This window comes from Colius striatus, chromosome 2 (genome assembly GCF_028858725.1).
Source record: "Colius striatus isolate bColStr4 chromosome 2, bColStr4.1.hap1, whole genome shotgun sequence".
NCBI classification, from domain to species: Eukaryota; Metazoa; Chordata; class Aves; order Coliiformes; family Coliidae; genus Colius; species Colius striatus.
The window spans coordinates 36,957,915-36,974,757 of record NC_084760.1 but is presented as its reverse complement, the minus strand read 5'-3'; the positions used below and the strand labels follow the sequence as shown (position 1 = coordinate 36,974,757).

The window sequence follows — 16,843 nt, the reverse complement described above, 5'->3', positions numbered from 1 at the left end:
CACTCTCCTTGTTCATCAGCGGGTTCACATTCTCCTCAATCTTCCCTTTGCTGATGATGTATTTGAAAAAGCTCTTCTTATTTCCTTTTACTTCCTTTCCCAGGTTTAATTCCAAAAAGGCTTTGGCCTTCCTAATTTTGTCCCTACATGCTCTGGCAATGTTCCTATACTCTTCCCAAGCAACCAGGCCCTTTTCCCACCTTACATAGATTTCTTTCGTTTCCTTGAGTAGTTCCAGTAGCTCTTTTTTCATTGATGTAGACCTCTTGCCTTTTCCTGTTTTTCTGCTTGTGGGGACACACTGATCTTAGGCTTGGAGGATGTGTTGCTTGAAGATTGACCAGCTATTTTGGTCACCTCTAGCATTTAGAATTCTATCACATGAGATTCTTCCAAGCAGGTCTTTGAAGATTCATTAGCTGGTAAAAGGCCATCACTTCAGCTTTCTTTAGACATTGATGGATGGTTACACCTTAAAGCTCTTCCTGATGTTGTTCTCTATTTTGTCCAAGAACATTTTGCTTTTTCTGCTTCCTGTGCCTTGTTATTAGGGTCCTTCACAATAGCTTGTGTTTGCTAGCTCATAAATTACCCTTTTCTTCATTGTCTAGCATTATTATGTTCCATCCTACTGAGGCACAAAAATGAAATGAATAGCTTCTTCTATGCTTGTTTCACAGGCTTTCTGTCAAAGTCCTTTCTTGAATAACTAAATATAAACTACAGGAAGTTAAATATCTTGTTATATAATATCTTTTTAATGGAAACACAACAGATGGTATCTGCTAAGAAAATGACTCTCAGGCTGGATTATATCATCTTCTATGCGCTTAGGCGCATTGATATAGTGAAGAGTGAAGCTAATCTTTCCCATATGTGTTAGTGCCCAGTGAAATAAATGAACAACCTAACCAACACACAAGTGGAATAAAGGCAGAGTGCTGGAGTCCTGCGTAAGTGTCTCATCACCCTCCTGGATGCCTTAGCAAGGATGACTGAGCTACATGTGAAACAGCACTTGTATTGCTGTTAGTGAAACTCGATCACTTGAAAGTAAACTATAAGTGATTTTTAGTATTTCTTTATGTTCTGTAAACTGTGGTCATTGATGAGTTGTCCTATGTGCAGTTCAGACCCAAGACATCTACATGTTTATCATGGAAAGCTGCTGTGCAGCAAAAATGATGAGCAGAGGCATGTCCAAGTCTCTTGCCTCTTTCTGGCTTATGGTGCTTGCTTTTGTGCCCACTTAAGGTAGTAAAGCTAGGTAGTTAAGCCAGCTGTCTAGAAAGGGATTCTAGATCTTTCTCAGCCAGAAGGATTTGAAATAAGCATCTTTCCTTTCCCAGGTGTGCTGGTTTAGTCCTGGATGGGTGCCAGGTGGCCACCAATTCCTTCTATCACTCTCCCTCCTAAACTGTACAGGAGAGAGAGAAATATAACAAAAAGATTTGTGAGTCAAGATAAAGAAAGGGAGGAGATCACTCAGCAATTACTGTCATGGGCAAAACAGACACACCTGGGGAGAAAAAGTTTGATTTACTAATGAGCAATCAGAACAGAGCAGGGAAATGAGGAAAAAACGCTGAATCCTAAAACACCTCCCCCCACCCCTCCTTCCTCCAGGACACTTCTTCCTTCCCCCCTAGTAACGCAGGGGATGGAGGATGGAGGTTGCAGTCTGTTCGTTACTAATGGACTTCGCTGCTGCTTCTTCTCATGGGGAGGCCTCATCACACTTCCCACTGCTACAGTGTGGAGTCCCTCCCATGGTAGACAGTCCTTCATGAACTTCTCTAATGTGGGTCCTTCCCATGGGCTACAGTTCATTACTAACTACTCTGGCTTGGGGCCTCCCACAGGGGCAGCTCCTCACACCCTGTCCCAACGTGTGCCTCACAGGGTCACAAGTCCTGACAGCAAACCTGCTCCGGAGTGGACTCCTCTCTTCCTATGGGCTCCCAGGTCCTTCCAGGAATGTGCTCCAGTGTGGGCTTCCCACAGAGTCACAGCCTCCTTCAGGCATCCACTCGCTCCGGCGTGGGGTCCTCCACGGGCTGCAAGTGGGTTTCTGCTCCCTGGTGGCCCCCATGGACTGCAGGGGCACCTCACCATGGTCCTCACCACAGGTCACAGGGGAGTCAGGACCTAAGCACCCTTTTCCCCCACCTCCTCTGAGCTTGGTATCTGCAGAGATGTTTTCACATTTTCACTCCTTGTTTCCGCTGCAGTTCTGCAACTGCCCAGCAACTTCTTCCCCTTCTCAAATCCGTTATTCACAGAGGTGTTACCTCAGTCACTAACTGGCCAGGCCTGGGTCAGCTGTGGGTCCATCTTAGAATTGACTGGCAGTGACCCTGTCAGCTACAGGGGAAGCTTCTGGCAGATCTTTGTTTAAAGAAACCATCCCTGTAGCTCCCCCGCTACCAAAACCTGGCCCACACGAAACCACTGCATGAGGAAAGGACAATTCCCATTCCCTCCTCTCTGCCCCAGCAACAGTCTCTTAGAGTGGCTGGGGTATCATCTCCTTTTGTTGAATCTATGCTGTTAAGCAGCCAAGAAGCGAAAGCATTGTTATAGCAGAGTATAGCCCAGTGAGAAGGGGGAATAAAACAGAATAGAATACTTCCAGCTGGAAGGGACCTGCAGTGATCATCTAGTCCCACTACCTGACCACTCCAGGGCTGTCCAAATGTTAAACCACATTATTAAGGACATTGTCTCGATGCCTCTTAAAAAACACTGACACAAGAGGGGCCTTGACCACCTCTCTAGTAAGCCTGTTGCAATGTTCAGCCAACCTCAAGGTAAAGAAATGCTTCCTAATGTTCAGTCTAGACTCGAACGTTAGGGTTTTTTTCCTACAGATTTGTGTGTGTGTGTTTGCTTGTTTAGTGGCTGTCCAGTGGAAAATGCTAAAGCAACTGTAGAAAAAAATCCTGTCTTATACAGTTGTTTAATATGTTTTATATGTTTGTGAAAGCACTGGTTCCCACATACAGATGCTGTTCTTCTAGCTGTGTCTTTGAATGGAACTGATCCTGATGACCATGCCTGTGTGCTGTTTATCCCTCTCCCTGCAATTTCACATTTGACTTGAAACCAGTTGTTTAGCCTGATGTTGCAAAGAAGTGAAGGCTGTGCCCTTCATACTGACTGCTCATTCCTGCCCTCTCCAACATTTGTGATTTTTCTCTTTAATCCAACTTAAACAAATATTTTATTTAAGTTTGAGGTCATTTAGATGAATCAACTTATCCAACTTACTCTGTGGTCAAGCTACTGTTAGAACTATTGTAAAAGAAGTGGCAGGGAAATGTGTCAGAGGTTAATGTGTGTGGGGTTTTCTGACATTAACAATCAGTTTAAGTCTCAGGCATGTTCGTAAAATGCCTAATAGATTGTATTCCTCTGGATAAAGCATAGATGTGTTGCCTTTGCTTGTTTCTGGATCACAACAGACCTTATATGAATATCCTTTTTTCTCAAATTGGGGTACTTTGAGGTACACACAAATGACTAAGTCTCTGTGGAAGCTGTAAGTCATAATGGAGCGTTGTAGGGTGAGCGCGAGGAATGCCCATGGCTTTCAGATACGAGCTTGGCTTAGCATTGCCTTGGAGTAAAGTGTTTAAATGTTGATTAAGCTGAGTCCAAACATGAAGCTTAGTACTAAAATTGTGTGATTTGAGCAAGAGGAAACCTTATTCCCTCACAGGTCAGGAGATTCTCATGTTTCATTTTTAAAGGGTAAAAACATTGATCGTTACAGCATATGCAGCTGGAAGGTAATAAAAGAACAGAACAAAGACACAGAATTTGCTGTTAATGAACAGAGGAGACTATCTTTCAATTATACATTTTCAGTTATATTGAGATGTGTAATACATCTGTGAGATACACTGCATTGTATATAATGTAAACAACTGTACTCACACGTTAAGTAACATCACTAAACTTTCTTACCCAGTATTTACATTTGTACTAAAAAGTATTCTACAGCCACTGAATCCTCTTAGTTTCAAAGAAATAAAATCTGTTCAACCAGTCTTCCCTCGTCTGTCTCTCATAGCACTACTCTTTATGGCAGGCTTATAGCTCCCTCCAGAGTTCTGTTCTGTGCTAAAATTCAGAAGAAATTGAAATTCGCTGTAAAAGGATCAGATTTTATGCTGACATCATGTTATCCGTATAACTCAATGTTTCACTGACAGTCTGGGCTACACAATTACTTTGAATTTGCCTGCCTAGATGATCTTTCGAGGTTGTTTCCAACCCTTAAGATTCTGTGATTCTGTGGTATCCCTATTTACTTGTAGAATTGGAAGATACTGGGGGATTTCCTTACTAGATTTTTATGTCTTTATCTATGCCTTTTTATGTGTATTCACCATTTTTCAGAAAGATGAGACAAAAGATTGTAAAATGGGAAAAAAGAGCCACAATACAGTCAAGATAGTGTATTATAAAGAATGACATAATGGTTTGAGTGCATGTATTTATTTTTTTCTTTCTTTGTTCACCAAACATTGACAGCAGGAATAAGATGCTCAATTTATCCGTATACTCTAAATGATCCTAGGGCTAAAGTAAAGAACAAGCCCTGCCTTCCTACACTATGATCTTTGCATGCAATAAAGTAGGACTAAGCACACGCTTCACTAAATACTGAATTTGCTGCCATGCAGATAAAGAACTGTTATTTGGCCCAGCTATTAACTGAGATACAAACAGCATTTCTAGGTCTTGGGTTTTTTTTAAGTAATGCTAATCAAAGAGTCTCTTCTAGATTGTCAACTTTTGAGTAGTCTTCCTTTTATTGATATTTGAATAATTACAAATATGTCAGGGAGATATTTTATAGATCTTGTTAGGCTCCTGGAAATGTGCTGAAATAATAGGGAGAAAAGTTTTAATTTTAAAATCAGAACTTGTAAAGAGTTTCTCTGTTCTTCTAAACTAGGCCACAGGCCTCACTGACATTTCTTGGCAATTAATAGCATCTACTGCTAAATTGTATGTGATGTGTTTTTTGGTTTGGGGTTTGGTTTGGGTTATTTTTGGGAGGAGGTTGCTTTTAACCTATGAACATATGATTCAATCTATCTGCAAAAAAGTTGATAAATTAGCCTGTAGTCCGATACTTGCTTCTCTAATTTTACAACCGTTTTGGTTTCACAACAGGGCCATTGTTTGTCACAATGACCAAAACACATGTGATAGCAGCTTCTAAAGAAGCGTTTTACATCTGGCAGTATCGTGTGGCCAAGAAGCTCACAGCAATGGAAATTAATCAGGTAGCACGGACCAGGAGAGAAGGCAGGGAGAGGTTTGTCTTTGGGCTTTGTCATTTTTCTTCCTTTGCATTGTTATTATTGATAAAGGTGGATTTCCCGTAACTAAAATGTAAACTCTTCTCATTTTTTCTACTCACGTTTGTTGAACTTGCAGCCTGCAAGATTAAATACTGAAGAATAGTTTTTCATGGCAAATATGTGTTTGTAATTGAAATCTCTTGGACTTTTTTGGATTAGTTCCTGTTCAGTCTGTCTTTACTCACTGTGTGCTTCCTTTACAGAGCTGTGTGTCTTCATGCTTTTTCCGTCCTCTCTCCTTGTTCTCCTCCATACTCTTACTTTTTAGACAGCTATGTTCCCTCTGAAAACTTTAACTGCTTTTTGTGTGTCAATGGTTGTAAGGACATAGTCTATTCAGCTAGTTCTTCTCTAACTACACCTGTGTCTGATTGTGTCTTTGACCCCTAAACCTGTATGGACTTTTATCCTCTCAAACTAAACAGGCTAAAGTCAGCACCATCGTACCTCCAAAATATTTCCTTCCCAGGTTCTCATTATTGGCATTAATTTTTGTCACCTTCAAAAGCTTGTAACTTTTTTACAATTTTCTTTTGTGTTATGTTTTCATCCATTGAGATGCTATAGTGTCTTTCTATAAATCTACCATCTCCTGTCATCATATATCCTTAAAAATGAGTAATTATTTGTACATGGTGTAGTAACTTTCATTGTTCTAGTACTTGAACGTCCTAGCCTTGGCAAGAGTGTAAGTTTCATAAAAATACTGAAAAAGTGAATAGTTGTTATTTAGCATAAGCTATGACTTTAACATCGTAACATCCTTTCTAATGCTACTTTTTAAGGCAAATCAAATGTTATGATGAAGTATTGAATACAGTAATACATAAGTTTTGTGGATAGGAAGTTGAAGTTCTTCCAAAGTATAGGGGAGAGCCTGAAGAGATTTGAAAGTGGAAGTTTGAAAAGACACAGTTGGGGTGGTTGATGGTTTGCAGGAACTTCTTGTTGCAGAATGAGAAATACACCATCAGGGGCTGTGAAGGTGAAAGCAAGTACCGTATCTTTCTATCAGTAAAAAAGTTATCAAAGGGGATACTACTGGAGCACAATAACAGGCATAGCTTTTATTCTGTTTTCCAAATACAATGATTTCTTCTCCAAGGGCTGAAGATACTTACATGCTGTAAAAAATGATCCTTTCCTTGGTCTCACTTTTTTCTTCTAACTTTGCTTTTCTACAGGATTTATCATATTGATGACACTCCTTCAGGGTCAGCAGATGGACACCTTGATTACAGTAGAGCTATTGAAGTGAGTGATGTTTTAACTCATTTACTGTGATGTCACTGGTAGCTTGAAAGATGAGTACTTAGCATTTCTTTATTTGTTTTCATAGATTTTCATTAGTAGAGCTCGTTAAACTTTCTTTTATATATAAGTGTTATTTTTCTTCCCTCTGGTTAATACATTGTTACTGTGTCACTGGGTATTACTGCAAATACACACTGAACTGTAGGGAACACAGAAAAGTATATTCTGAGATCCACTATGTAGACACCAGCTGTCATCTTGGTGAGAAGCAGGTCCCCTTACTTCAACAAAGCATAAACTTGCTGAAACTCATTAGGCCCTGTAATCTTTTCTAGTATTTTTGGCCTTTTTCACTTGCTGTGTTTGTGTGGGCTCACTTTTGTACTTACTGTTGTACTTAAAAGTAATTATGGACCTTACATGTCAATGGCCTTTGTGTGTTTTCTCTTGAACACCTGTTATATTTTGGGTTTCTTATTTTTCTAGAGGAGGGACAGGAGAAGAAAGGAAGCTGTTTATGTTGGTATTGTCATGATTCCAATAAAAATGGGGACTATAATAAACTATCCATATACTGTACACTGACAAGTTTACATAACCCTTTTTCATGTGGTTACTTAGCAACATTCTTGTATATTTAAATAAAACTTATTCTTTAGCAATGCATTTTTACTGTTGGATTAAAACTGATGCTGATATTGCTTCTATACTTGTATACTTTCAGGGAACAAGAGATCCAATTTGTGCAATAACAGCATCTGATAAGATATTACTTGTGGTAAGTTACGTGATTAAAGTAACTCCTTATTGCCTCTTGTGCTTGTAGGGGAGATATTTTTCTCCAATGTCATAAGCAGTCATAATTTCAAAGCATTTCTGAATTTAGAATTGATACAGATGAAATCTCTTTTGAAATATCTTCAAAGACAACTTTAACAGGTTCTCCTCTTAACCTAGACTTTCTTTAGGAGAGATAATTCACAAAGTACAAACTTGTTGCCTGAGTGAGTGCTTATACATAGGGTTTGAAAAAGTACAGGGATGTCAAACTCATTTTAGACTGTTATCCTGATAGTTTCCTGACATAAGGCATGGTATGTCATTAGCCAAAATACAGTACATTGGTACTTAGATTTGTTTATTGTTACTCAAGCCAGTTTATTTTACAGCATTCACTTTTAAAGCTAGTGGAGATCTTGAAGTAATTGGTGAGCCTTGTTAGCATGCAGACAGCACTACATGAACTCTGCTGTACTGCCTCCAGACCCAAGCCGGTACTGTCATATGGTACTGAGTGGATTTACAAGCATGGGACATGAGTCTTCACACTGTTATCCTTTTTTCTTATGTAGACCACATTTGAAGGTTCATGGGGAATCGTTAGACTCCTGAAACTCTTCTGGGGATTCTGTGTAGACTATGACTGTTTGCTTTAACAGCCTTGATTTAAGCAGGTCTGTAAATTGTAGCATCTTAAGAAAATATCTTGCTTAAATAGCAGAATTTGGAACTTTTAGGATGATGACATTCCCTCTTTCCACTTCTGCTCTGTTACTTATCTAAAACCTCTTTTGTCTAGGACAGCATAAAAATAAAACCTGATCAAAGAATTTATTGGAAAAAATAATCCTAATGGAAAAATTCTCTTAATAAGCAAGCATTGCTTTTTTCTAGGGTAGAGAATCTGGCACTATTCAGAGATACAGTCTTCCTAGTGTTTGTCTAGTGCAGAAGTATACCCTGAACTGCCGTGCACATCAGCTGTCTTTGAACTGTAACTCCAGGTAAGTTACAGATCTGCTTCTAATGTAGGTATCCAGTTTAAAAATAAACCACTACTAATGATGTGATACCAGTTCTATGAATTCTGTGATTCTGTAGTAATGATGGACCAATTAAAAATGTGTAAATTAATTTTTAAATGAATTTAATAATTTTAAATGTTATTCACAGATGCTTAACTGTTTATTTATTACTAATGAGTTATATGTGGCCAGTCATCAGATTGCTCTGAGAGACTGTGTTAGTAAAGCTCTCTGGTGTTTTAAACTTCTAATAGTGTGTGTGTGTGTATGAAGTTTTAGGAAACATATACATTAAAATATATTTTAGTAGGTGAACCAAACATAAGCTTTCTGTGTTCCTGACATGAATTGACAAAATTATGTCCTAACTTGAAATTTAATATTTCTAAAGCTTTGTTCTATTTCTCTGTCTTTGTAATGCTTAAAAACTTTGATAGCAACAGGGTAATGCTTAAAAACTTTGTAATGCTTTGTTCATCCCTTATTATTTTTCTATTGTTGCAATCTGTAGCTGGTGGCAATGCTTCTGGCAAGACTGGTTTTCCTAAGCTTCGTCTGTGCCAGTACTGAGGTTGCTTTCTACCTAATAGCTAATTTTTTGTGAGAGAGTGTGAGAGTCTTGGCAGAAAAGGCAGAAATGTACTGACTAAAGAGGACTTGTAAGACAATATTAATCACTTCAAAATAACTTTAACTTCAAACAAAATTCATATGTATATAGCTCACCTTTTTAGGTATAGACCAAAAATAGATTGCTTCACTTAAAAGGAAATGTGATCTTGTCAGAGCTGTATTAATTTTGTTTTGAACCCAGGCTGTTTCCTTCTTAAGTAATTTTGTGCTAGTGAAAAGGGCTCAGATCATAAGTGTTTTGAAGTTAATTTTCTAAATTGCTTTTGAAATACTAACAGGGATTACAAGTGTCTAAATACCTTTCAATATTTAGACATAATTTTTAAATGGCCATGTAGTAAATACATGCTACTGTGACTCACTGAAGACCTATGTAATTGGAAATTCTCAAATGTAACCCTTTAGAAATTGCATTTTTTCCTATATTTTAAATTATTTCAAAGATTAATTAGATTTTTCTTCATACTGTCTGGAAAAAAAAGCTCGATAATACCTTTTGTAGAAATATAAGAAATCCTGTTTCAGAGATGGACTGACTATATCACCACACTGTCGTCTTAATTTAAGAATCTTCCTCATTGCCTCTTTGTAAATAAGGAAATCTAATTCTTTGCAGTTGTTAATTTTAGGCTCTAAAATTTTATTTTTTGGAAAAATTTGGTGAAGGGCAGAACCTGCAATTTACCCAAACTGATCTCCGAAGTACTAAGGATCTTCAAAATGCTGGATGAAAAACAGGCATCTTTCAGAACCTTTTCAGGGTCAGATCCTATATGAGCAGATGAAGGACTTTTTTCCATGTCTCAGGTCTCTCTCTGGTGTGCAGATAAATGAATGACATGCTTTTCACTGCATCTATGGGACTGTACTGGTATTTGATTAGAGAGGAAATTTAGCCTGAGTCTGCCAGTTTAAGGAACTATTTCAGATTTACAACTTTGAATAGCATTATTAAACTGTCTTATTTTTAACTCCTTTATTTTTCTGTAGTCGTGTTGCTATCATAGACCTTTCAGGTGTTTTGACTTTCTTTGACTTGGATACACGGGGAGTAGACAGTACAGGACAGCAAGTGATAGGTGAGCAGCTGAAACTGGAACGAAAAGATGTCTGGGATATGAAATGGGCCAACGATAACCCGGATTTGTTTGCAATGATGGAAAAGACAAGAATGTATGTTTTCAGAAACTTGGATCCAGAGGTAAATATTAACAAATGCCAGCTACTCATTTTACAAATCAATTCATAAGTTAATGGCTCTGTGTTGAATAGTATGAACCTTATGCTTGCTGTTCAATTAGACAAGTGTTTATATAAATAAATTTTGCTTCTGGAAATATCAAAATCTTGTCAACTGTAATATGGGAGTGTTGTTTAGGAATAAATAAACAAACTATCAGTCCAAGATAAAAATGCTGGAAAGATGAAAGTGTCATATTTTTCTTAAATGCATTAAATATGTTGGGAGCGTGTTTTTTTGATGGTTTGGAAAATATCAACACAATTTTAGTAAAGATGTGTGTAAAGCACAGTTCAGTTGAATGTAAACCTTGGCAAATATTCCTTTTTCTCTTTTGCCTGATTTAGTTATAGAAAACATGAGGATTTTCAATTATGTCTGTGTATATGGAATTGTCAGTAATGTTAATAATTTTAGTATTTGTTTCCTGTTAGAAATACAATTAAGTCTTAGTGGCAGAAGATGAAAACGTGTTTATATATACCTAATAGATTTGTTTAGGATTTAATCATTCCTTTGTATTTCCTTAAACTTTAAGGAACCTATACAAACTTCTGGATATATTTGCAACTTTGAAGATTTAGAAATCAAATCCATTCTTCTGGATGAAATATTAAAGGTAAATGTAATGAATTTTATTTCAGGTGGAAAGTCGATGTCAATGATTTGAACAATAGGTGTCTAGGGTGGGTTAAAATAAAGATGGCATGAAATAAAAATGCATCTCTTTATCCACTATGTTAGAATCCTGAACATCCTAACAAAGATTATATCATCAATTTTGAGATTCGATCATTACGAGACAGTCGAGCATTGATTGAAAAAGTCGGCATTGAGGAATCTTCCCAGTTCATAGAAGACAATCCACATCCCAGACTTTGGTAACATCTCTTTATAAGCTAAATTTGTTTAAAGTTGTGATCTTTTGTATTGTTTTCCTGTTCAGACAGATCTAGTATTAACATACAAAACCTCAAATTTAATCCAGCCAAAGCAATATACGCTTTAAACTACATTATTTAAGAAAAACGGGGAAAAAATGGTAACAGTGCTCAGCTGCAATCTGACAGGCTGCTATTCTGAGAAGGTCTCCTCATTGGGCTGAGGGAAGGCCCTAAGAGAGCCTTGCAGTCCCCTAATAACCTGGCTCCCCACCTCCTGCAATTGGTGTGTTAGGGCAATTTCAAGTTATGTGGTGTTAGAATTTCCAAGAACACATGAAAGTGAAAGTTTTGTTCCTGAGCTTTTGAGAATTTGCATTTCAGGAGATGCTGAGCAAGTGGTCAATTCCTTGGCAGCTTTCTCAACAAAGAACTTGGGGTCAGTGCTTCCCCAGGCTCCTGGTCCTTCGACCCAAAAAACTGGGCTGTTGTAGAAGCAGAACAATGTTTTTGTGAATATTGTAGTGCCTAGACTGGAGGACACGCTGTGTGTGTCACAGTAGGGGCTACAGGCTCAGGACACTTCTTTGCTATATGTGCCCCAAAATGCAGTGCTTCATATTTTTAGGGATGAATATAAGGGAAATGAAAAAGCAAGCCAAAAACTAACTTTAGGTTGGTTAAATTAAAATTCAAATTGGTCACAAGTTGAGAGGGTATGTCTGTATGTATTTGTTTATTTACTATGTCTTGAACTTTGATGACAAAGAGCTTAAAACCCCTGTGCTGCTGGGGAAAAAGAGGTAGAAACTTGAGAAGAAGGAAAGGGTAGGGGGACACATTTTAAGATTTGGTTTCTGTTTCTCATTTCCCTACTCTGTTTTGGTAATAAATCAAGCCATTTCTCCCCAAGTTGAGTCTGTTTTGCTCATGATGCTAATTGCTGAGTGATCTCCCTGTCCTTATCTTGACTCACAAGCCGTTTGTTGTATTTCTCTCTCTCTCCTGTCCTGTTTAGGCAGGGGAGTGGTAGAATGACTTGGTGGGCATCTGGTAGCGAGCAAGGGTTAAACCACCTCAGGCAATGCCAGTACAAGGTTTCTGAAACTGTCCTGCTCTCCCAGACTACTGTCCTCTAACTGGCCAAGGAACATCCAGATGGATTGGAAGAGTAATGGCCAATTTAGTTGGGGGCCTTCAGACTCAGGCTGCAGTCAAGGATTAAAATTATGACATATTCTTAGGTAGAAATATCTAATGGAACTGCACTGAGACCTGCAACACATTTCATATAGGACAGCTGCAATACTCGGACCCTGCCCATTCCTCCCAAGCCAGTGTCCATTTGAACAGCTAAACAAAAGAGTATTAGCAATTATTTGAACATCCGTCCCTGAGCAAGTACTGGATAGATCACAGAACAGAGTAGAGACAAACACACAGCTGAATTAAAATGAGTTAGTAAACAATACAACTGCAGTTAACTTGAATGTCTTCATTAAGTACTGACTAGTTAAATAGATCCTCATTTAATTTACTTTCTCACTGCTTTGCCATCAATTTGGTTTGTTTTTCATGCAGGCGTCTCCTGGCTGAAGCTGCTCTTCAGAAGCTGGATCTGCAGACTGCTGAACAAGCTTTTGTACGTTGCAAAGATTATCAAGGTATTAAATTTGTGAAGCGCCTAGGGAACCTGCAGAGTGAGTCAATGAAACAAGCAGAAGTGGCAGCCTATTTTAGCAGATTTGAAGAAGCTGAAAGAATGTATCTGGATATGGACAGAAGGTAATTGCATGTTATCACCTCATCAGCAAATAAAGGAGGAAAAAAAAGTCTGAAGAAAAAAAACCCCTTGCCTTAATAAGGGTTTTAGTACTGAAGACTCTGTACCAGTTTCTGCTAAGACAGAAAGGGATCAGATGGAGAGAATTTTGTTGTATCCATAGATAACCAATTCTACATGTAAATCAGTGCCTTGCAAACGGTCTGTGAAACCTCAGTGACTCTAGGTAGTGAGTACTGTGTTTCAGAGATGGTTTTTCACAAGTATTTTGTCAGTATTTTAGCTGGACTGCCAAAAATACAAACAATCTTAACTAATGTTTAATTTATGTACTGTTGCTCTTAGCTAGTAGCCAAGTACAAATTCTTTCCAATTACATATACAAACAACAGAGTTTTTAATGAGCTGTAATCTCTGGAGAAACAGAAAGGATTCTGGATGAAATTGGGGACCAATCAATGGAATTTTTACTCAGGAATGAAAACAAACAAAGCTAAATTACAGTATCATTGGGAAACAGAAATTAAGGCTAAGTAATTAGCTTAGGGCACTGTCATTACTGAAAAAGGATCATGAGAAATAATAAGCGGTAGTTGTATGATGTACCCTGTAGGTGGTGGTCATGGAGAAGCATGAATCACTTATGCACATGTACAATTTTAAAGCTTTGATTAATGGAGCTATGAAAAAAGTAGGGCATGATGGAGAAAAAAAAATTACTTCTTTCATGCAGTAAGAATGAGAAACCTTCCTTTTCGCCAGTAAGGGAGGAGGAGAGGAGGCAGGAGCTCAGGAGAGATGCACATTAGAGTCTGGTAATGGAAAACTTTTCTCGCACGTGATGAATTAGCTGATGTCAGTCTGCTGGTTTAGAGAGGTGGACTGCCTCGTACACACTTCAGGCACACTGCAACACCAATTTCTAGATATGGCATATTCCTTTCCAGATGGCTAAGGACAAATGTGGCCATGAGAGGGCTGTGGAAGTGAAAGATTGGTTTCTTCAACAGTAGTGCATCTTCTTCTCCAGTTACAAGAATATGGGAGTTCTATAATACCTTATGTGTTTCCTTACCAGCAGAAAGCTTTTGATAAGGACCTACCATAGATCAGGCTGGAATAAATCTAATTTTCAGATTTAATTATAATTTTTTTTTAGATAGATGCTCTTATTTAGCTGACTGCACTGACTTGCTGTTGCCTTCCCTAACTCACTTGTAAGTTTAGGACATTTTAAAAAGAAGCATACAGATCTCACCAATTTATTTTCTGTGCATCTGCTGAATTCCTTCTATATGAAGTAATATAGAATTCCTATATTGTGGAAAAAAATGTGCTGGGGTTATATGTATGCATGGATAATAAAAATGTAAGAGTCCTTTCTTCCACATCCAGAGTAACCTTGAACCTGGAAGAGAAGACTCTCTAAAATTCATTTTATTACATCGCAACTTTAGCCTCCATTATTCATATTCTTTGCTTCTTGGCCTTTCTCCTCATCGCCTCATGCTTCTAGCCTTTTGCAGCTGCTGCTCTCTATTGTAGCAGTCAGCAGGGAAAGATAAAGAATGTTACACAGAATAAGAGGAAATCAACTGCTTCACCAGCTGCTCATTTAACTCCTCACACATGAGGGTGGCTAACAGGGGCTGCATGTGTGTGGTGTAACCTTTGAGCAATCTGAGTTTGAATTGTAAACAAGGTATCTGGGATCTCTGTGATACCCACAATGTGAGTTATGAATATTAAAGTATTTCTTGATGCTTTTCTGAAGATTTTCATTAGTTATTTTATTGTCTTTTTTAAAAAAAATTTTTACTTTTCCCTGCTATTTTCTGTTTATCCCAGAAATCTTGCCATTGGACTACGGATGAAACTGGGAGATTGGTTTCGAGTATTGCAGCTATTGAAAACTGGCTCAGGTGATGCAGATGATGCTCTTCTTGAACAAGCATACAATGCTATAGGAGATTACTTTGCAGACCGTCAGAAATGGTATGTTCTGTAGAGGAGCTAGTAAGAAATTACAAAGGAAAGTATAGAACTGATGACATTTAATTTGTGGGGAAAAACAGACATTGGGAAAGCTAGGATGCAGTACGTGAGACAATTTTGGAATGAAGAGATTTAGCTCAGACTTTTATGGCTCCATTACTGCATGTACCTTTAAACAGAGAGCTGTTCATCAACTATCAAAAGAATGAAGGTGACGAAAATCCCAGTTTTGCCAGAAGTCTGTCTGTTTCAAAGGAGGGAGGGAGAAATACCTATACAAATATATTAGGCTGGCTATACAAAGTGTTAAAGAAAAAAAATCCGTTAAAAGTAGGAGAGAATTATTGAACATCAGGGAATTTCAAAACTAATCACAAGCTTTCTACAATGCTTAAACCCACAAATATTTAGAAGAGTCCAGAATTCTGTCTGACCTGAATCTGTCTCCAGCTGTTGCCCAAACTGGATGCCCAAGGAAGATTTTAACAGCAGTACATGCATGTGATGGTGTTTCATCACATTTTTATGTCAGTTACTTACTGGGACAAAAGTGACATCTCTGTAGTTAATAAGTTGCAGATAATTATTTTCATTCACTTTTCCTGTTGCCTTCTATGCCCATGTAAACTTTTAGCATCCAGAGCACTCTGTCTCATAGAGCTCTGCTATATATCACCATTACCCATACTGTATTATCAGAAAGAACTTGGGTCACATATAAGTTGAGAACTTGTGATAAGATTTTGAAAGTTGATTTTTAGTTGTTTTAGGTAACTTTGCAGAATTGTTTTGGAGACCTTAGTGCTTGTGTTTTAAAATACAGAGGCACAACTTTTCTGAAAAAAGTTCAGTCTTAAGTTGTTGTCTGTTATCAGCTATAATCTGTGCAGATGGGGGAATACAGTTTACTTCCTAACCTTATGCTGTTCAGAGAATTAGTCTTGCTATTACTTCAATATAATCTCTGCAAGTTAAAACTGTTAGTGCATTTTAGAGAAAACAGTGAAATTCTAGCTACAAAAGCTCTCAGGCAAAGTTACCTATTGAAAATAATGTAATTTCAAATTTACAGATGCCAATGACTTACATAATGAGAAGCTTCACTTGTGTTTATATATCAGAAGCCACCACTTACTTTTAATTTTTCCTATTAGGTTAAATGCTGTACAGTATTATGTGCAAGGACGAAACCAGGAACGTTTAGCTGAGTGTTACTACATGCTAGAGGACTACCAAGGACTGGAGAATTTAGCTAACTCACTTCCGGAGAATAATAAATTGCTCCCAGTAAGCAAAAAAGCAGCTTTATGTTTTGTTATCTTATGCTCAACTATTTATTTAAAAGTTCCCATCTTGGGAGAGTTAAGAAAGAAATAAAGAATGCAGTACATGGCTCACTCACTTAAGCATAATGGTGTCACTTTGGTATTGATCTCCTGTTGTTTTCATACTCCATCATTCTTCTTTTCTCTTTTTGTCCACGTTCCCTAGAAAGTCCTGATTATTCATCACGCTGTAGAGCCACAGTGGCTAAATCATGATTTACTGCTTCCCTCACCAAGTTGTGGCATTTCTTTCTAAAATAGCTATGCTTCACTGAAGTCACTCCTTGTGGCTGGATGCTTACTTTAGCTTTCATTTTGTTGTCTAGTCTACACTGAGGGATTTTTGTCTCAAATTCTTCCTGGTTGCTCAGTCCATGGTTCTTACACGGTCATGCTGGTTGGAATGCTAATGTACAATGAACATTGAAAATACTCTGCTGAAGGAAAGGAAAGTAGATGCTGTAGCCTAAAGTGACCCACTAAGTAATAGCTAATTAAAAAAATATTATGTGATTGATTAATCTGAAGTGCTTGAAAAACACAAAACAT

At 37.9% G+C, this 16,843-nt stretch overlaps 1 protein-coding gene across 3 annotated transcripts in view; it reads left to right on the top strand.

The window, feature by feature from the left end:
- Positions 1-16,843, top strand: part of WDR35 (WD repeat domain 35) — a 46,453-nt gene that overhangs the window by 20,840 nt on the left and 8,770 nt on the right. For all 3 annotated transcript variants that reach the window (XM_010203531.2, XM_010203529.2, XM_061989705.1), the window contains 10 exons: positions 5,188-5,332; positions 6,563-6,632; positions 7,357-7,410; positions 8,307-8,416; positions 10,061-10,271; positions 10,849-10,929; positions 11,055-11,191; positions 12,773-12,976; positions 14,823-14,969; positions 16,124-16,256. In XM_010203531.2, the coding sequence (XP_010201833.1) occupies positions 5,188-5,332; positions 6,563-6,632; positions 7,357-7,410; positions 8,307-8,416; positions 10,061-10,271; positions 10,849-10,929; positions 11,055-11,191; positions 12,773-12,976; positions 14,823-14,969; positions 16,124-16,256 (1,292 nt within the window). The remainder of the gene's footprint in view (positions 1-5,187; positions 5,333-6,562; positions 6,633-7,356; positions 7,411-8,306; positions 8,417-10,060; positions 10,272-10,848; positions 10,930-11,054; positions 11,192-12,772; positions 12,977-14,822; positions 14,970-16,123; positions 16,257-16,843) is intronic.